This window comes from Acomys minous (assembly GCF_964271855.1).
Source record: "Acomys minous genome assembly, chromosome: 13".
Classification (NCBI taxonomy): Eukaryota; Metazoa; Chordata; class Mammalia; order Rodentia; family Muridae; genus Acomys; species Acomys minous.
The window spans coordinates 77,648,878-77,670,944 of NC_140495.1; the positions used below are offsets into that span (position 1 = coordinate 77,648,878).

The 22,067-nt window shown below is 40.0% G+C and overlaps 1 protein-coding gene across 1 annotated transcript in view; it reads left to right on the forward strand.

Annotated features, from left to right (window-relative positions):
- The window catches only part of LOC311582112 (uncharacterized protein), a gene marked incomplete at its 5' end in the record, with an annotated part of 156,129 nt that overhangs the window by 115,268 nt on the left and 18,794 nt on the right, over positions 1 to 22,067 (forward strand). Inside the window, one exon of the mRNA XM_084754865.1 lies at positions 3,456 to 3,531. Coding sequence (XP_084610991.1) covers positions 3,456 to 3,531 — 76 coding nt within the window. The remainder of the gene's footprint in view (positions 1 to 3,455; positions 3,532 to 22,067) is intronic.

The window sequence follows — 22,067 nt, forward strand, 5'->3', positions numbered from 1 at the left end:
ATGAAAAGAAACTTCTTATTGTGTGTGTGTGTGTGTCTCTCTCTCTCTCTCTCTGTTAATTTTTAGTAAAACAATGTTCATGGTATTTATTATTGTAGAGACCCAAAAACGAAAACATCAAGATGTTAGGGGAAGAGGAGAAAAGTCCTGTAAATTCTGCTAGGTAATTTTCTGTGAACTGGAGTCTGATCTAAACACAAAAAGTATGAATAGTCAAATCCAGCAGCCTCAGCAATGGACGACAAGACATGCCAAGTTCATGAGCCTCTTCACACTGTAGTACTTAGAATGTTAGGACAGTGGCTCGCTCTTGATTTATACTTAATGTAGGAGGATTTAAAATCGATAGCTCTATGCAGTCCTTGATTACCTTTGTGCAGTACTGGTACATTCATAAAAGAGAAATAGCAGCAGCAGCAGCAGCAGCAGCAGCAGCAGCAGCAGCAGCAGCAGCAACAGTAGTGGTGTGTGTGTGTGTGTGTGTGTGTGTGTGTGTGTGTGTGTGTGTAAGCAGTGTGTATCTGCACGCATGTATTTGTGTGTAACCTGTGTGTGAATGGGTGTGTGTATGTAGATGTATGTGTGTGAAAGTGTATAGGCAGTGTGTGTGTATGTGTAAGCATGCGTGTAAGCATGTGTGTATCTGTGTGCATGTGTGTGTGTAAACAGTGTATATTTGTATGTGTGTGTAACATGTGCATGTCCATGTATGTGTGTGTATGTACATGTATGTGTACGAGAGTATAGGCAGTGTGTCTGTGCATACGTGTGTAAGAAGTATGCATCTGTGTGTGTGTGTGTGTGTGTGTGTGTGTGTGTGTGTGTGTGTGTGAGCTAGAAGGAGTGGTTTGCTACCAGGGTGGGAATGGACACTGTGGGTGGGCATTCTTGGGATGGGATGCAGTGTTTTCTGTGTTGCTTGGTTAAGTATGACAGCTGTAAGCTTTTTGTCTCGGTATGGCATCCTGTGTTAGTTCTTTGACTGGAACTCATTGGGATTCTCCTGTTGATTCTTCTTCAGCTCTAAGACTATGACACATGAAACAAAAACAAAGCAACCAGGAGCCTGCATACAGGAATGATCCTAAGTCCTAAGTTGTATAGCCAAGCTGTTCTTTCTACTTCCCAGACGTTTCCTATTTGTTTGTTTTTGCTTGTTTTTCTTTTACATATAATATTTAAGAGTTGTAGTTATAATTAAAGTAAAATATAGGAAAAAGTATATATTCAGTCATCCATAGGGGAAAAGACTTTGTTTTGCATTTAATTAATAATAATAATAATAATAATAATAATAATAATGATAATAATAATAATAATAATAACAACAATAACAACAATAACAATAATTTTGAGGCAGAATTTCATATCATTGCTGAGGCTTGCTGTAACCTTCTGGTAACTGTCCTGCCTAAGACCACTAGGTTAAGAAAAGTGTTCACTACAATAATTCCTTTAAAGCTTAAGCTATTTGTTTAACCAAATATTAAAATGAAATGGAGGAGGATGGGGGGTGGCTCAGTGTTTAAGAGCACAGGCTGCTCTTCCAGAAGACCCTGGTTCAATTCTTACCACCCACATAGTGGCTCATGAACAGCTGTACGTGCAGGGAATCCAATGCCTTCTCTGTACATGAACTTAGACAGTACATGAACTGAGACACACACAAAACAAAATAGAAAGTCTGAAGGAAAAACTAACTGGTCCAGTCTTGCCTTTGCACAATTCCGATGTCTTCCCAGAGAAAGAACACCTTGTTTCTAGTTGTTTTGGAGTTTAGTTAACATACTTACTCTATGATTTTGCAGATGTGCTCTTTAAGCATTATTGTTAAACATTATATGGTGGAATCATCTGATTTGTTCACTGTCCATCCTGTCAGTGTTGCTGTTACACATCATCAAACCCGAGTCACCTATGCAATTTTAGTTTGGTTCCCTCTGCCCTTGTCTGTTTCTCATTCTGAGTGATCAGCAGGGTATTGTTGGCACTTCTGTCCTACCGCATCCTCCTCTCCTGATGTAGCAACATCTGACAGGCACATCCTGCTTTCACCTCTTCCTTACCGAGCACTGCATATGTCCATTGTGTGTGGTACTGTGTTATACACGCACATGGCTATACAACTATATACTACCAATTGAGTGTATTCCTTCCAGACCTCCAAGAAATCAGTCCTCTTTATCACCCTAGACAGTTTCATTCCTACTTCTGTGTCCAGTACACAGTCTTGATTTTATGTAAAGATGTAAAATCTAGGGTAACATTAGAAAGAAAACATATCTGTCTTCCTGAAATTTAACTCGATTAATATGATTATCTGTAGATGTACCCTCTCTTGTGCAAATAACATAAAGACTTAAAGGCTGAAAAACTCCATTGTGTATGTGTACTGTATTTTCCTTACCCACTCCTCCATAGTTGGGCTCTTAGGTGCCTGCCATAGCCTAATAGTCGTGAATGTGCTGTGGTAAACACTGGTCTGCATGTGCCTCTGTGGTATGTTGACTTAGAGCCTTTCAGCAAATACTCGGGAGGGAGGCACTGGGATATGTTACATATACCTTTAGTCTCTTGAGGAACATGCTTTCTTATTTCCACAGTGGCTAGACTAGTTTACATTCCCACATCCCCACCAGCAACACAGAATAATTCCCTTAAGCCCACATCCTAATCAACATTTGTTTCCTTAATGACTCTTGTCCCAAATGAGGTGGGATGAAATGTCAATTTATATTTATCTTATTTTACATATCAATGGGTCTGGAGAGATGACACAACAATTGAGAGTATATATTACTCTTCCAGATGACCTGAGTTTGGTTCCCAGTACTCTTAATGGGCAGTGTACAACCTCCTGTAACTGTCCTTTTTGGGCCTCTGCCGACATCTGTACACATGTGCACATACCCTCTCTCCATGTCTTAGATAGGGTTACTATTGCTATCATAAAACATCATGACTAAAGAAAGTTGACGTGTGTGTGGGTTATTTCGTTTATGATTACACATCATAGTTCATCGTCAAAGGAAGTCATGACAGGAACTAAAGCAGGGCAGGGACCTACAGGCAGGAACTGATTCAAAAGCCATGAAGGAGTGTTGTTTACTGGCTTGCTTTCTGTAGCTTACTCAGCCTGCTTTCTTTTAAAATCCAAGACTACCATTCCAGGGTTGGCATTACTCAAAATGAGCTTGCCCCTTCCCCATAACTCATTAGTTTAAAAAAATGTCCTACAGTTTTGCCTACAGCTAGATTTTATGGAGGAAGTATTTCCTCATTTGAGGCTCCCTCCTCTCTGATGACTCTAGCTTGTATCAAGTTGACATAAAACTAGCCAGTACACACCTTATACACACTAATAAAAATGAAATGGACCTTACAAAGATGTACACTCCTGGTTTCTCAGTTTGGCCCTTAGTATCCTCCATTGACTGCTGACCTCTACTCCACAGATGCTGAATGCTTCCAGCACAAAGACTCCTGCCCAGCATTGTCAGAAGACGATCAGTCTTAGCACTGGCATCAGTGGTAATGAGTCACGTCTTTCAGTAATATTTTCACAGGGAGGAAGTGTGGAGCCGAGGCTTAGCTAGAGCCTCTGCCAGCCACTTTTCCCCATCAGAGATCTGTGTTCATAGGAGGGGAAGACAAAATTTGAAGATGAGATGAAAGTATGTAGTTAAAAAAATCTTTCATTTCTTCTCAGTGGCTGAGAAAATGAAAGAGGATAAGAATGTTTCCTTTTGGATGTTTTTTTTTTGCATTATTCAGTGCCTGCATGTCCCATATATTTAATGAGTTTAGATGAAAGAAAAAATACAGCAGTGACTTTAAAAAGAGAAAGCTCACATAACACAACCTGTGTGATATCTGTGTGAGCATGGGATGAAACTCGTAGAATAAAATACATGAGTGATTTGGAATTCCATGTAGTTGTAGGAGTCTTGCATGTTGGAAAAATACCTTTCGACTCTAGCTACTCAAACTCTTCCAGGAAATGGTGGAATATTTAATTTTCTTAAAAAATTTTAATCTATTAAAAGACTAGTTTCTTGAACTATAATAAATACACAAAGAACTTAATTATTTCATAGGCATAGGTTTATGATTTGTGCATGTCCAAGAACTCCTTGTACCACCAGCACCACCACAGTCACCCACATCTCTAAATGTTTCTTGGTTCTATTGAAGAACACCTGGGATCCTTCAGTTTTGAAGTATACAATATGGTATTATTAAGTTGTGTAGCACTGTAGAATTTTCTATTATGTAGCAATTTCCTCTGAAAAAAGTAACCTTCACTTTGGGTGGAAGCCTGTTCAAATGCAGGATGTTCTAATGGGAGGTGAAACTTTCCATCCATTGCAGAAGCTATGTAATTAAGCTAGGGAAGTAAGCAACACACAAACTTCAGGAAGTCCCTGAAACTCATCAGTGTTACTAGGCCCTTCCCACTCCAAGAGTATGTAAGTGGTAAGACTGCCAAGAGACATTTTCAGACAAGAGTCTCTGAGAAGAACCTCAGATCAGGTGAGCTGCTTGGAAAAGACAGAGGCTACCAGAATGGCTTGGAAGAGATAGAGACCAACTGGGCTACTTGGAAGAGATGGCGACCAACAGACTTATCTGGATTAGGCTCAGCCATCTTGAATTGCTTGAAAGAGATATTATCTAATGCGTGGAGTTGCCTGCAAGTTGTGCAGTGTGCTCCAAGTTTTCAGCTGTTATTCATGCTGGGGTAGGCTTTTGGAGAATGTAGTTGTCTCCTGTCAGTAACCATCATGCATATTCCTGTATATAACCCCACTGAAACTCATTGGTTCACTTGGCTTGACTTGGATGATATTCTTACTTTGGTCTCTGGTTGGTTTGCTATCTGGGGGTAAAGAGATGTTTGTCCATATTTTCATAGAAATACTGTCACACAACTCTTTAATTTAAATGAAAATGTATACTCATTGAATAAAAAAATCCTCAGGAAAAAAGGGGGTTATTTGACACATATATGCAGTAAGGAAAAGACGAAGAATATTAAAGGATTTCTTTGACAAAATACATGAGATGAGCTAAGTTTATATGGAAAAGAAATGTGTTAGCTCACAATTCTGAGCATGGTGCTGGCATAGCTTGGCTATGGAGTGGACTGTGCCGGCCAGTATGATGACTGTGGAAACCTATATTGGATGAATAGTCAAACCACTGGTCAGTAGGTTAGAGAGAGGTTCAGGGTACTTAAAAGCTCTATGTTGGCTCATTTTTGTTTTTAAACAGGGTCTTAGTCTGTAGTCTCAGGGTTACCTAGGATGTCTGTGTAACCAGACTAGTCTGAAATGTCTGTTTTCCCTGCCTTGGGTCCCCATGTGTGGGCACTGTACATGTGTATTACCACAATTGGATAAGGCTTAGACTTTTATGATCAGTTTCCTAAAGGACTCGAACCAGGCAGGCTCTTCCCTCATAGATATTCCAGTGTCTCTCTTGTCACAACACTAAGTACCACATCTCTAAAACCATGTTGATATCTTCATGTGCTGAGGCTGACACACCATGCTTGGGCATAGTCATGAAATGTGGATGCCACAGAAAGCACACAATCCAATGTCCATGCCTTTCAATAATTACAAGACTTTAAATACAGACACCAAGAATAGTGACTCTTCTGACTCCAAGATTAAGATAAACATGGTAATCTATTTAAAGTATGTACACACCGAAAGCTACTATTATTTTAATTTTAACTTTAAAGAATAACCAACAGCATATTCTTCCATCTTACTATCTTGCTATATTAGGTTAAATCATAGCAGATAATTAAATGTAGCATCCACACAGGAATATATTCCTAGCAGAGTGCTTTTATTGGGAGTGACCTTTATTCATGCGAAGGAGGAAAGTCATAGCACAGCCCATGAGCCTTACATTCTGTAGGTGGAAACTGACATTTTCACTTGATTAGGATGATTTGAGATTTCTGCTGGAAAGGTTGCCTAAGGTCAAAGAACGACTCAGTGTTAGAACTGCCGCACAGCATCTCTATTTCTAGCCCAGTGATCCACTTAGCTAAAACAAGGTGTGTGCTCTTCGTAAACCACTGTGGTCAGGAAGAAACGTGGCTAAATAGGGTGGGAGCCAGAAACTAGATGTGGGGAGAAAACATCACAAAATAAACGCCAACTTCTCTTTCCTTATCATTTTTTTATTTTTATAAAATTTTTATTTTTTAAAATAATTTATTCACATTACATCCCTGATTGTAGTCCCCTTGCTCTTCTTATCTTCCTGCTTCTACTCTCTCTCTCTCTTCTGCCTATTCCCCTCCCCCAGACCTCTGACAGGTGGGGTCCTCCTCCCCGACTGTGTGACCACAACCTATCAGGCCTCACCTGGTTAGCCTGCATTCCCTTCTGTATGTGGGGAAGTGGGTTGGAAGTGGGGTAGAGAGGGACTGCCTCTGATAAGAACTCTGGTGCCTGAGATTTGAACACTGCCCCTTGGTGGAGCAGCCCTGTGGGAACACAGAGGAAGTATGTAAAAGTAAGCCAGAATATAATTGCTTTTAGAGTTTATCTTTGCTTTTGGGTCTTTGGTCTTAGGATATATCAACAATTATTTTATTCCTCTTTATTTTTTGCTTGTCTTACTTGTGTTAATACATAAAATAATTTTAGAATGTTACATGTTCAAATAGTCACTGATTATTTGCACATTTGATAACACCCAAGTGTTTTACCATAATTGTGGGCAATTCATACAGACTCAGTAGAAATTTCTTTCTTTTTTTGTTCTTTTTAAACTTTCTTTCATGATTATTAAACCAGTGACCAGTGTGCAATAAGAGAGGCTGAAGTCTCTGTCCACGAGAGTGAATTTTGAGATTTATAATGTGGAAGACAATGGCCTTTAAATGGAGTGATGTCTAAGTCAAGGATCTAATGTCACCTTTGTCATTTCTGATGCCTCTATCTAAGTCCCCTCATCTGCTATTCTTTTGATTTGAACTAACTGGAAATTGAAAACTGAAAACAATTGGGGGAGTCTCTGTATAAACGTTAGTTCACACCATAACACCTGGTGCGTGGGTGCAGTGGTTTGAATCAAAATGTCCTTTGTAGATGCAGATATTTGACTGCCTCATTCCCACTTGGTGGCACTGTTTGGGGAGCATATTATGCAGGTTATCTCTAAAAGATTGCAAGTGTTAGGATGAATATATGTGTGACCTATTGGATTGAGTTACAGGCTAGTCCACCAATGGCTGTCTCACACTGGCAAAACAGAGAATCTGGTAGTTATGCAAGCCCTGAGGCTGGATGCACCTCATCTTACTGTAACATGTTCTCTTGATGTCCCCGGGAGGCCTGTCCTTTTCTGAAGAGAAATGGAGGAGGAGTGGATTTGGAGAAGTGGGTAGGGAGGGGAGAGGTGGGAAAGGGACTGGGAGAGGTAGAGGGAGGGGAAACTGAGGTCAGGATGTAATTAGTATATGAGAGAGTAATAAATTTAAAAAAATTAAAAATTAAAATTGTACATATCAATGGGTACAATTGGGTTTTGATACAAGTATATAATGTATGCTGCTCAAATCAAGTTAAACTTATTTTCAAACAGTTATTATTTATTCATGATCGGACTTTTCAAATCCATTCTTATAATAGTTTTTGGAGATTTTAAAATGACGTCAATGAACATAGAAGCAAAGATGTCTCCCACACAAGTATATGTCATGATATGACCAACAGGAAGATGGCTGGATCACATGGGAGTTCTATTTTTAACTTTTTGCTCATCTTTCCCCCCTGGTGTAAACTAAGATCTCATAAGAACTTAATCCTTGAAGAAATGAGCCATTAATAATGGTTGTGCTATTGGGAATCTCCTGATCCATCATCAAAGTCATAAATTCTCTTCCCAGTGTACAACTCCAGGGCACCTTGGACAACTGTTCAAGGATGACATGTTTGACAGCCATGCTTACAGCCCTGAGTTTTAACCTCAGCACTAAAAAAATTACGAACTTTATTTTTTTTTGATATATCCATAAAGGCTTCCATAATCCCCAAACTACTTTAGATTCTCACAAATTATATGCAAGGGAGTTTTTCTGGAATGTGACATTCTCATTTTAATTTTAAAATTTAAATGCTTTTCTCCCTGATTTATTTCATATCTCTCTTCCCAAAGCTTCATTTTCTTCAAGATGTAAAATTTTCCTATTTTCAAACTAGTCTACTTTAAAAAATTATGTTGAACAAATATGTACACACATACACACCTTAACATTTTATAAATAAACGAACATCCTTGTGTGACCAGCTTTTAAAAAAAGAAAGAAAGAAAGAAAGAAAATGACTCACAGGTTTGTCCAGGAGCTTACATTTTAATTGCTCTCAGATGTAGTCAAGTGTCAACCCAGATTGGCCATGACAGTAAGATTTAGGGAGCGTGGCCTTGATGAAGGAAATATATCACTAGGGGCATCTTTGGAGTGTTTATTGTCTCTCTCCACATCCACTTTTCTCTCTCTCTGCTCCATGCTTGTTGTTGAGGATGTAAGCTCTTAGGTCTTACTCTTGTCACCATGCCTGCTGCTTGATTGATGCTATGCCTCTTTGCCAGGATGGACTCATCTGTCTGGAAATATAAGCCTAAATAAACCCCTCCTTCTACAAGTTGTCCTGGTGTTGATGCTTTATCTCAGCAATAGAAAAGTCACTAACACACTGGAAAAAATCCAAACCATGCTCATATCCTTACACCAGGGAATCTCTGGGCATCTTTGGGACAGTCAACATTAATTTTTAAAGAGCTCAAGGGAGTTCTAGTCAGTTTTAGGTCCTGGAGTCATTTTGGAATCTTCAGATCATTACAGAAATGGAGAGCTTGTATCCTGAGAATAATCAGGCAACTCTAGGCACAATGTACAAATAATGTTTTGTACCAATTCAACACATGGTTCCATCTGGGCTTCTGTATGTCCCCAGGGCATGAGCTGGATGGAGATTTCTGGCTTAGAATTTTTTCCAGACATCACTGCCTAGGACATTAAAGGGAATTTGTTCTTCCCCAGGAAAGAGACATGTCAAGGGCCGGGAGCACCAGCTGCTCACCACATGCAGGGCTGCTCCTAAATTTACTTAGATTGCTTTGTGCAGCCCACTTCTAATATTTACCACATCCCCAAGTGCCCTGTACTAGCCTAGTTATCTGGTTAAAATGTCCATCATAAAGCCCTTCTCCTTTTGTAACTTGATATTGCCAAATGACCACGTTTCAAATGGTTTCTTACATTTGATTTACCCTAAGTAAGGCCCCAGAGCCTACTACAGGGGTTGGTACAATTTTATATAAATACGTAGTATGAAGTCACTACATTAGCCTACTGAGATTACAGTTTCAACTAAAGCACTTTGCTTGCCTTCCATGCCTTATACATATTTATGCATAAGTCTTCTGAGTCAGATTTTATTTGAAAAAAAAAAAGGTTACTTCTAAATAAAGGCTGAGAAGTGGTCTCAAACACTTTTTATTTCAGTCTTATTAAATATTCATAAAAGCATCAGATTCATATTCCACTCCAATTTTTTAATAATATAAAGGATGACTTTTGTTTGGGTTACTGTCGATTAAAAAAAAAATCAAAACATTTTGACAAATGGGTATTTTTTACTGTGTTTATATAATGTCCCAGTTACAGGTAATTGGAAGAAAAGAAGTGTAGCCGCTGACACTGTGAGGGTGTGTGAAGTCTATACCAGCATGGGCGGAAACCATAGGGCTAATATACGTCACGTGCCAGTTACTGCATCACTGCGGGCAAATTTTATCTTTTTATCTTCATGACCACATTTTAAGGCAGGTACAGTTTTACCAAGGAGGTAATACAGAAAACCAGAAATGCCAGAAATTTAAACACATTTCAATTCATTCAGCAAGGAGGTGGCAGAGGAGGCACAGAACAGTGTATCTGATTTCCAGGGCTGTTAGCAATTACCGTCTTCATGTTGAAACATGGAAACAGCTGTAAAGTATTACAGTCCCTGTGCCAGACGATGCAGATGTTAACTGTCAAAGCAGGAATTTTGAACAAGGTCATCTGACCTAGAATCCCGGTGGCTAAGAACTATGACAATGGCTAGAAATAGTCAAAATTTGATAAAAGTCAGGTTAGTTGTTTTTGACAATTATGTAAATGAATGCTTAAGAAGGCTAGACACACGTCAAACAGTGTTATGGAGCCCTTGAAAATTGTCAGATAAAACCTCTTGGCCAACTGTGTATCTAAAGAAAGATTGTAAAAACTAAAGAGACATTTGGTGCCTTTTATCCAATATGTCATGAAATGTTTAATATTTTGGTGATATTATAAAAGATATTTTAAAATGTCAACCCATCATTATTCATTGCTAGCCGTCGTAAACACAGTTAATTGATATTAGCTTATGTTACTATCTAGTTTTAAAGATTGGAGTCCTAACCCCTCAGTGTGAGGTAGAGTTGTTTTTTTTTGGGGGGGGGGAGGTGAAGGCTCATGAATGGTATCTTACCTTCTTATAAGAGATCTAGCGTCTGTTGGACCTTCCTCGTGTGCCAAGTTACAATGGGAAGAGACATGTCACATATGAGGAAGATATACATTTTGATAATTTACATTTTTTTCAAAGAAAATTTAAATCTAAGCTGCCAAATCTATGTGCATGACGTTATTTGTGATCGTATTGCATTGTCTGGAACCATATGCTATGATAACTCTCAAAAGGCTAGTGACTTGCACACATGTTTACTATCCCTGTTTCTGAGCATCAGGAGTCAGCTAAGGGTCTGCATTAGGGTCCTTGTGTGAAGCAGAACTGGAAGAATGAATACATATATATCGAAAGGGCTTTTACTAGATCGTGCTGCATGATACCAGCAGTCCTCATCCTGGAGATGCTGAGAACTTAGGAGCTTCTTAGACCATGAAGCTGGGTGCTGGAGAAATCAGCATGGTGAAGAAGGCCTGGATGAAGGCCAGGGGTCTTCAGTTCACATTGGAAAGCTAAAAATGTTGAGTTCCAATATTAGCAAAGGATGGTAGTGGAAGCCACACAAAGTAGATTCATTCATCAGTAAAGAGTGAAGATGAACACACAAGTAGCAACACTTTACTCTCTCTGAGACCAATTTCTTTTTTTAAATATAGTTTATTAATTTATTCATATTACATATAAATTGTTATCCCATCCCTTGTATCCTCCCATTTCTCCCTCCCTCCCATTTTCCCCTTACTCTCCTCCCTTATGACTGTGACTGAGGGGGATCCCCCCTCCCCCCCCCCCGTATATGCTCATAGGGTATCTAGTCTCTTCTTGGTAGCCTGTTATTCTTCCTTTGAGACCACTTTCTATCCGGGCCACCACCATGAGGCACTGGGCTCCTTCTGAGGGGTCATCTTCTCCCCTCAGAAATATCCCTCAGACCTGCTCAGAGGTGCACGTCTTTTTTTGTATTGTTGTTGTTGTTTTTCGAGACAGGGTTTCTCTGTGTAGCCTCAGCTATCTTGGACTTGCTTTGTAGACCAGGCTGGCCTGGAACTCACAGAGATCTTCCTGCCTCTGCCTCCCTGAGTGCTGGGATTATAGGCAGAGGTGTGTGTTTTAGTTGATTGCAGATCGAATCATACTACATTCAAGAGTAAACCATCAGAGTGTGTCAGAATTCAGTAGTGAAAGTGTCAGCTAGGCTTATACCCTCATCAGGGCCCAGGCTGGGAAGGATAGTCTGCGTGCTGCTTGGTTGTGGCAAGACTAAGTTCCTCGAGATGCAGGACTCATATAAGCTTGCTTCTTCTGAGGGGCTGCAGTGTGTAGCACGGGACTCTAACAGGACAATCGCATAACTCTCACATAACCCCATGCACCGTAACACGAACAGCCTATATGCACGACCCCAGATATCTTCTTCAAGTGTGCTCCTGTCCATCTGAGCCTTGCCTTAAAAGACACGAGAAAGCAGACTGATGCTTTGCAAATCCAGGTTCAGCAGCTTCAAGGAGTTCTCCATTGCTTTCAAAGGCATAGGTGTTAGTGAAACTTCGCAATGTCTGTCCTCGTTAAAATTTCACATACAAGCTCACTTTGTGACTTTTACACTATGTTCTCCTTTTCTATTATCTTCAGAAAACTGAAGGGAGTAGAAAGTCCTAGTTGATGCTCATCCCATGCTCAGCAGTAATGCCACTTGAATTGTTCATTACTCAGTTTTACCTTACTCCTTCTTATAGGCCTGAACTACTTCCATTATCTCTTTTACAGGTAAATGGGTTTTTGTTTGTTTGTTTGTTTGTTTTTTACAGCTAAAAAGAGTGTGGCATCTGATTACTTAGGGGAACTTGATCAATAAAATCTCAGAGAAGCCTTGTGTTTTAAGTTTTAGGGTCTTGCTATGTAGCTCAGGCTGGCCTTGAACTTACACTTCTTCTGCCTCAGCTGAATGATTCTGAGATTACAGGTATCTCGGCACATGTCTTTGTAGATTCTCTTGAATGAACCAGAGCTTACAGCAAAAGATAATAGACTGGTGCTCACATTGCCCATGGCTGACACTTCAGATCATGATACTTATTCCTTCTGAAACTTCCCACTCAGGCTTAGGCAACAGGTTAAGTCAACTGGCGTTTGCTATTAAAAGTTGCATTCCTCCAAGGTAATCTGTGTTTATTAGTTCTACTTAAATGGTCTGCTCTACTTAGTAGCTGGAGCATACAAGCAGCCATTCATCGCTGTGCTTGGTCAGCACATTTATTACTCATGGCTGGTAGGTATAAACAGCCAATTACAGTTACCTATTTATACATCACTATGTACTTTAGTGATGGGTTTTTAAAAATAGCTACTAATACTGAACTTGTGCCTTAATTTACAACATTGGATTTTGGAGTGTTACAGTTTAATGCGTTCTCCAGAGGGAATGCCCCCCAAAAGGATAAAGTCCCTGAAAGGTTACTAGGAGGATCTCTGCATTTCCAGCATAACACTTGGGAAATTGCATTGGAAAAACAGTCATGAATATGTCCAATTTGGGTAGCTGGCTGAATCCCATCTCTGTGACCTGCTTGCTGACATCCTCTTTGTTCACTTTGGTAGGGCTGCGTTGTGTTCAGCCCCTCTGTCCTTTACACATTCGTGGAATCCCGGAGAGGTTTATAGCATGTAAGGAAACATTATCCCTTAGAAGTGCACGTGGCTCGTTATTATCTTTCCTTACACACCACAAAGCGAGTAGGCTTTTACAGGTCTCTGTCTCCAAAAGATCGGTGAGCTCTTTGAAGACAGAGATTGCTTCTTATTTATATCACCATTTCTGATTTTTAAAAAACATATTTGGTGTTGTCATTTGGGAACCTTTTCAATTAAGGATTCTCTTAGATTAAAAAAAAGGGGGGTGAGAGGAGGCATGTGGCTGGCAGAACTGGAGCCCAAGAGCAGTGCTCCTGCCAAACAAGCTGTCTCCTTTTCCATACTTGAAGCCCAGGCTCTTCTTAGTAAAAATGAAATGTTTCTGTCATTTAATTGTTTGACTGGCTTGATTCACTGAACCTCTGTTGAGCATTTTCTACTTGTCAAACAGTCTTTGAGAAGTGGGGTATTAAAAAGTGAATGCGAATAAAGTGTCAGGTGGCTTTGGGCATGTGACGAGGAGTGGTCTGGCTGGAAAGTACGGAAGATCTACTTACTTATTTAATAACGCTCCAAACTGATTCCCACTGTGGTTGTACCAGTTTGCAATCCATCACCAATGAGCGAGGATTCTCTTTTCCCGACATCTTCCCTTGCATTTGTTGTCAGCTGTTTTTTTTTTTTTTTAAATTGTCTGTTTGGTTTTGATTTTAGCCATTTTAACAGGGATAAAATAAAATCCCAAAGTTGTTTTAATTTGCGCTTCCTAATTTCCCAAGAATATTGAATACCCCTTTGCATATTTCTCAGCCATTTTTATTTCTTTCAGAATCAGCAGAGGATCTAGAGAGGTGAGTCCTTGACCGAGCTTCCAGGAATGACTAAGAAGTGCTGAGCTAGCTGCTTTCTAGGCCACCACGCATCTGGAGGCCCGCTGCCATGATTGTTAGCTCTGGGCCAGGTAAACTTAGCTACGTTCTTACCAGAGAAGTGGTGAGGCCTTTAAGACAGGGAGAGATGTTACCTCTACAGGTGCTGCTGTAGAAGGTCCAACAGCAGCAGAGATGTGGGGGGCGGGGCAGTGGTGTCTAAACCCAGAAGTGTGCTGGCTCCTTTATATTTCCCACATCTGCGTAGGTCCCCCAAGTTGTTGGTCTCTGGGCTGTGCTTGAAAAGTCTGCTCAGTAAGCTTGCTTCCTTCCTCCCTCTCTTCCTCCTTCCCTCTCTTTCTTTTTTCCTTTTCTTTCTTTCTTTCCTTCCTTCATTTCTTTTTTTTTTTTTCTTGCTTGCTTGCTTTTATTTATTTTCCCACCTTTGAGACAGGGTTTCTATGTGTAACCCTAGCTGTCCTAGAACTTGCTCTGTAGATCAGGCTGACTTCTACTCACATCCCTCCTGACTCTGCCTCCCAAGTGCTGAGATTAAAGGCATGTGCCACCACCCTCGCCCCCTCAGTAGGCTTTCTTACCATACTGCAAAGTGCAGGACAGCAATTGGGGAATAAGAATGATATTACAACATGTTACATGACCCTCAACTGATTTCAATTTCACCCTATAATACTTTGATAGTTTTTGAGCATTTAGCATGGGCCATACATCAAGCATACTCTATCTTTGTGACTGGAAATGCAATACTTAGGTAGTTTTCAATGTTATTATATACCTTTCCTTGACACCATTTGTTTAGTTCTCTTCTGAAAAGGCACTTCCTCTACTTTCTTTCTCAAACCCTGCAAGGTACTTCTGTGTTTCTATAAGATTTATAAAAAACTTCAGTTCTAGACAGGCCTTATAACACATGCCAGTAATCTCAGCATTGGGAACGTGACACAGGAGGACCATGTGCCTGAAGACAGTCTGGGCTGCATAGTGAGATCCCATCTCAGAATCACAGCAGCACAAACCAAACTAGCCCAAGTCAAACATGAAAAACCACTTGTGTCAAATATGGAACAAAAACCATATGTGTAAGTGGCAGCTTCAATCCACGTGGTGTCAGGAGAACAGACAAACATGTTTAGAGACCAGAAAGAGAAAACAGCCATCTTTATCTTGATGTCAAATGATTAAAGCAAACAAAAACTGTTTCTCATCAAGCAACTGGCAACATGATGAACATGGTGACTTTCATAACATCTAAAGGAAGGTTGAAAAAAAAATACACTTAGAAGTGACTCCTACTGAGTCAACAGCGCAAGACTCTACCTGTTAAGTAGTAGACTTATCGTGATGATGCTCATGAGCTGTGTGGTCCCAAGAACTGCTTGGTAAAAATAGGTGTGCGCTCTGGGAAGGAATGTTGCTTCCTCTTTGAGATGTGTCTGCAGAATCCTCATCTGGAATGTCCATGCAGTTTGCTTTCTATCTAGTCTCTGCCCTGCCTGGATACCATGGCAGAGAAAATTCAACTCATCATTTAGAGAAAGATCTTGAGCTAGAACATAATTTTATGGCAGGTTCCTCACATTAAATAGAGTACTGTTTTCCAAGTCTGAAGAAACGATTGTTAAAATAAAAGACAAACATTATCATAGATCATCTTCCAGGGCTTGCCTCACGTGACGCGTGACTGTATTATAAAACCCTCCTGAGGCACTTCCAAGAACCACTGAGTTATTGAACACTGGGTCAAGATGAGGTAAAGGTGACCTTCTGTAATCTTCTTTGACATATGTCTCTCCTTTCCTTCCTTTTTAAAGTCAGGATGCATTTTTTCACAGGTAGCTGATCCTCACTTTCTACATTATACTCAGATGCTCTTTTCAGAAGAACTTAAGTAGATTTCGTACTTTTTGCCCATGAGGTAACTAATCCCAGCATATCTGATGTTGTGCTCCTTTGGACTGTGTGCAAGTGTGGACAGACATTACCCAGTTGGCCACTGATGTATTCGTACCACAGACAGTAGCAGGCCAGATCAAGATAAGTACTCAGCTGGAGAGATTGCTCAGTGGTTAACAACACTGGCTTCTCTTCTAGAGAGCCTGGGTTCAAATCCCAGCATCCACATGGCAGCTCACAACTGTTTGTACCTCCAGTCCCAGGAGATCTGATGTCCTCTTTTGAATTTCTTGCTAACAGAAACCAACATATTATACAGACACACAGGCAAGCAGAACACCCATTCACATAAAATAAATAAAAAAACTAAAATAAAAGATTGAGTGAACAATTTTCTCAAAGCTAAGTTAGGAGAGATGGGGAGACCAATGAAATGGATGAAGCCAGGCAGGAACTGAAGCTTCCTGAAGATAGATAACCTGCCTAGCTTCATCCTGCTGCCCGGCTGGTTGCTGAGCTGTTTGTACCTGACCCACTTTGTTCTCTCTACCTGCTGTTCTGGCCATAGTTTGTAAAAGGTTTGTTAGCATCAATTACCAAAGATCTTTAAAAAATGTACTGGATTCTACATTTAAAAAAATCACAAATGTTTATTACATGAATGACAACGACAGTTCCTTTTGCACTATTTTGCCTCTATGGTAGAGGAAAATCAATGTAAAATTCATTTTAGATGTGTACTATAACTGGTGTGCACCTGTTTCTTTTCTGAAGTAGTTTTTTTGTTTTGTTCTGTTTTTTGTTTTTGTTTTTTTTAATATGAGAGCAGCATGTTCTAGGTTAGAGAGGAAGTGAGTACGCCACGGAGTGTGGTTTCCCTTCGTTCTGCTGTGTGCCGGCTTTGACAATTCAGGAACAGCATTACCTCTCACTGAATGATGTTTAGATAAAACCAGTGGCCATTTGTGAAGGTGTGTCACTCCTGAAAGGTACTCTGTGTGCCCTGGGGGAAGCAGTCACCCAGGGTAGTCTTATTCCACCTGGTAGTCTGATTCAAGAGCTCAAGGTAGACAAAATCTAAAACCTCAAAATAGGTAGTAATTTTCTACTTCCCTCTTTCATGCAAGGCCTCTTCTCTAATGGTTACTTTCTTACTCCTGAAATTCTGCTGTGCTCAAATGAGAGGATATCACATAATTGTAAAAGAAATTAAAGCGATGCAGAAGATGTCAGTTATGCAGCTACTGCTGTTTGCTTCATTGTGGAGGGGCAGAGTGTGGAATAACGAATCCAGGCACTGTGGTTTTACATGTCAGCATTGGCAGCCAGAGGAGGCTTTGAACATCAAAGTAATCTTCTGCCTCCACAGGCTTGACACCAAGTAAATAGAATTATTGATTAGGAAAACTGACAGTGGGGAATAATTTCGATTTCCCTCAGTTTTCAGATGTATTTCTGGATGTTTGCCTGCATTGCTGTCTGTTAAGAGCCTGAGAGCCTGAGGTGGTGTTTCTTCGGGAATTCTCTGTGGTCTGCCACCCTTTTCCCCCTCCCCCCCCCCCCCCCCGCCCCGCACCTCCCACCCCACCCACAAGTTCATAAACAAGAAAGAAAAGAAAAGGCAGGAGGACTAGGAAGAAGAGACCCTGTCTCTGTGTTTGAGGAATGCCCAGTGCTTAGAGAGGCACATCCCTGCCAGTTCAAGAATAGGCAGAAAGCAACTGGGCGGCAGGAACATGGAAAACATAATGTGTTTCAAACAGGATGTGGAGGACCAGTGATAGATTGTAGAGCAATCACAGTGCCTTGTATCAGAGCCTGGAAACTCATCATTGCTGTTTGTGTTTACTTTGCACTTAGTGTGTGACTATAGCAAATTACTGAGAATCAAGGAAAGTGGGGACAATATGATACTCACTTCATTTGGTCCTTTTTATCAAGTAATCAATAGGAAACTATTACCATGACACCTAGACTACAGTATATATGTGACCAAAAAATATTGTTGCTAACACTTGCCAGGCAAGCCCAGCTACTTGAGTTCCAATCCCATAATGCAGATGTTGTAGTTCACACCTGTAATCCAAGCAGCCCTACTGATTCATATGCGGATATAGGAGAAGCGTTCAGCAGTTTGTGGGCCAGCTGTAGGCACAGATTTCTCTGTAGCGAAGCTTCCGAAACAAGAAGAGAGATCCTTCCTCAACCAAGGTGGACGGCGGGAAGCAAGCCCTTATATTTACCATATGAACTCCACACTTGCACACGCATGCATTTAAAAGATGATCAGAGTTGATTAATAATAATACTTACAAGGTAATATAGCAGTACAGTGTGCGCCGCCATAAGTGCCTTACCCACCCACCTTGCCTGACTCTGTAGATAGTGTAGGCTGGTGATCTGCACTCCCATACATGAACGTTCGTACGTTTTGTTTCGTGTTAAGCCTAGGGAGTCTGAAGAACAATCCTTCTATGTGTGTCTCAGATTCTCTTTGCAGTTTCAACATAAACTAGTGTTACAGTTGTTAATGATGATATGAATGATTTCTGCATTGTTATAGACTTGATGACAATTGACACTTATACAATTGCTGCCGCATACTGTTTTAATGTATGTGTGCATTTAACTATGGAGTATATATTGATAATGAGATTTACCCACAATGCTCTTATTTTTGAAGTTAACACTTGGCGTATCTAATATAACTGACAAATTCTGGAACTCCATAGATCCAAGTATTTGAACCCATTGGCCATTTTGGTGTATAAAGAAGAAAAACTTAATTATAGTTTCTTGGTGACACATTTTCATACTGTCTCTGGAACCACCTATGGCATCAAGAACAATAAAAGAGCCTGTTATTTAATCTCAGCTGCCAGTGTAATTGAGAAACACTTGGAGACAATGAGTGCTTATCTCGAAGAGTGCTTACCTAGCAGAGTGCTTACCTAGTGTGCCCAAATTCCTGATATCTGCCTCCAGGAGCACATCCCTGGAATTCCAGCACTCAGGAGAGTGGGGCAAGAGGATCAAAAGTTTAAAGTCATCGTCATCAACATAGTGAGTTCAAGGCTACCCTGGGATATATGAAAGCCTGTCTCAACAACTAAATGAAAACAAAACCCACGTCATTTGAACATTTGAAAATTAGTAACTTTAAAAATTCTCATTTCTAGTTACAATGTCCTTTTCTAAATAATAAGATTAAAAAAAATCTCAGCCAAGTGGTGCTGGCACATACCTTTAATATTAGCATTAGGGAGGTAGACTTAGGTAGATAGCTGAGTTTGAGGCCAGCCTGGTCTACAGACCTGTTTCTAAGACAGCCAAGACCGCACAGAAAAACTCTGTCTTGAAAAACAAATATAAACACAAACACACAAACAACAACAACAACAAAAAACAAAAAAAACCCAAACCAAACAACCAAACAAAAATTAAAGAAAAATCTTGCATAATATTTCCTTAAAAAAGAGATTGGTAAGCCACCAAGAAATAGAATGCCAGCTATATGTAGGCATTGTAACCAAGGTTACATGTGATATGTGACAGACTCTTCCTGAAGATGAAACACACACACATTTACCCATCCCGGAAACTGAGCCAACAGAAGGCCAAAGTAATGAAGGCACCAACATCCAAATTGATAAAACGATTTTTTAAAAATGGAGGTTCCTAATAAAAGCATGGGAGAGGGCCTACCCACAGGGAGCAGGTACGACTCAAAAGCAGCTCAGATATAGCATCACCAGAGAGCTTCTGCCTTCACACAAGGATACTCCCGGAAAGTGCAAACCTGGAACAATCTACACAGCTGTGATCAGTCCCACAGTTCAAACATTTCACTTTGGCTGGTCAGTCTCCAAATCTTACCCTCTTTTGTACTTTGGTAAGGGCCATCGTCTATTTTTTTTCTTTCTGTAGATATGTGGCCTTTTGGTTGCCTCCTGTTGGCCATCTGAAGTTCATGAGCTTCCTCTTCCTTCCTGGGACAAGCATTTCCATTTGAAGGGAATGCTGCAATTCAGAGGACCATACCATGCAACAACATGGTGTACACAATAATAAGAAAGGCAGGGAGCATAAGCCAAGGCCTGCAGACGGTTTCTATAGGATGAAGAGAAGGAAAAGGATTTTTTTTCCCTTTGGCTGAGGTTCCTTGTAGATCTAATATGCATTTCTGATGTCCAGAACTATAAAATAGTAAGATTTACAAACTACTGAATTTATGCTAATTTCTTTAGATACTAAATTAGATGCAATAGCCGAGTCATCATTTGTTTGCATGCCACCTGAGGAACACCTGTGGAGACCTGCGAGCCTTCCACAGACCTCTGAGGATCTGCAACAAGAACCTTCCGACTCTACGGAAGGTTTTCTCCTAGTCTCAGAACCTGCACCTAGCCCTTGCTTAGCTGGGACCACTTCTGATACCCCATTCCCACATCAACAATTGTTTCCCCTCAGACTGAAACCCTAAGCCTTGTTCAGCTGACCCATAACCTGACATGTTGGTGTAGTAGCGATGATCCAAATACCCTGTCGACAAAAGTTTGATAGATGTACATACAAGAAATCCCGTTTACAGCCTAACTGTCTTGCTTAGGTCCTATTGCGAAAACACAAACAACATGGATGACCAGGACAATAGGTCATCATCTTTTCTGGCTACTTTTATGTCAACTTGACACACTTAAAGTCATCTGAGAGGACGGAACCTCAATTAAGAAGATGCCTTCATAATCTCTGGCTATAGAACATTTTCTTAATTAGTGATTAGTGGGGTAAAGCCCAGCCCATGGTGGATGGTGCCATGCCTGTGTTAGTGGTCTGAGCAAGCCATGGAGAGCAAGCCAGTAAGCAGAACCCTCCATGGCCTCTGTATCAGCTCCTGCCTCCAGGTTCTGGCACTGTTTGAGTTTCTGTCCTGACTTCCTTCAATGATAAACAATACATGGAAGTGTAAACTGAATAAACACTTTTTTTGTGTTCCTTCGAAGCAATAGAAGCCCTATCTAATACACTACCCAAAGTTACAATTTCCATAGTGTCATTCCCTAGAAAAATTGACTTATATGATTTATAAGACAATGATTTCAGAATAGCAATTATAAATGTGCTCAAGGAGCCCAAGGAGGATATGGATACATACCAAAATAAACACCACAGAACATGATTAGTTCAGAGAAATAAAGGAAATAATTCTAGATACAAAAGTAGAATTTAATAAAGAGAGATTTTGGAGGAAAAGCCAAATTGAATTATCTCTAAGTGAGAAGTTCAGTGAATCAAACAAGAAGCTCAACAGAAAGCCTCGCCAATAGAATGGCTCAAGAGGAAGAAAGAAGATCAATTTGGGTAACAAGGTAGAGAAAATGGGTCACTCAGTCAGAGAAAATGTCAAATATAAAAATACCTATGAATGGAATATACACAGACTTTGTAACAGTATAAAAGACAAAAATCTAGATATAATATAAGCATAGGAGAAATAGAATAAACTCAAATCAAAGACACAGAATGTTTTCAATAAAACCATAGAATAAAACTTCCCTAATCTAAAGATAGAGTTGCCTGTGGATGTGCAAAAGGCATGCAGAGCACCAAATAGACAGGACCAAAAGAAATATTCACATCATGTAGAAGTTAAAATACCAACACTTTGTTTACAGAACAAAGAAAAGATATGGAAAACTACAAGAGAGACAGGCCTATCATAATAACAGCTGTTTTGTCAATGGAGACTTCCAAAGCCAGTGTGGCTTGAATTAATGTATTAATGTTCTGAACATTATGAAAGACCACAGATGCTAGTCAAGACTGCTATAGAAAAAAGAAAATAGAAAGAAAGAAATAAAAAAGCAGCAGAAACAATAAAACTATAATGCATAACTTAAAAGGAAAAACATTTCATAATCGAAGCATATTAGGAAATTTATAATCACTAAACAGACTCTACAGAGGATACTAAAAGGAACTCTTGGGCCTGAAGAGAGAGAAACACCTCAGGCAGGCACAAGGAATAGATGATTCCATAAGAGTTAATCAAAAGAAAACTAAGAAAGCACCACAAAGAACTAACATTATTACACATCTTTTAATGATAGCTCTGAATATTAAAGAT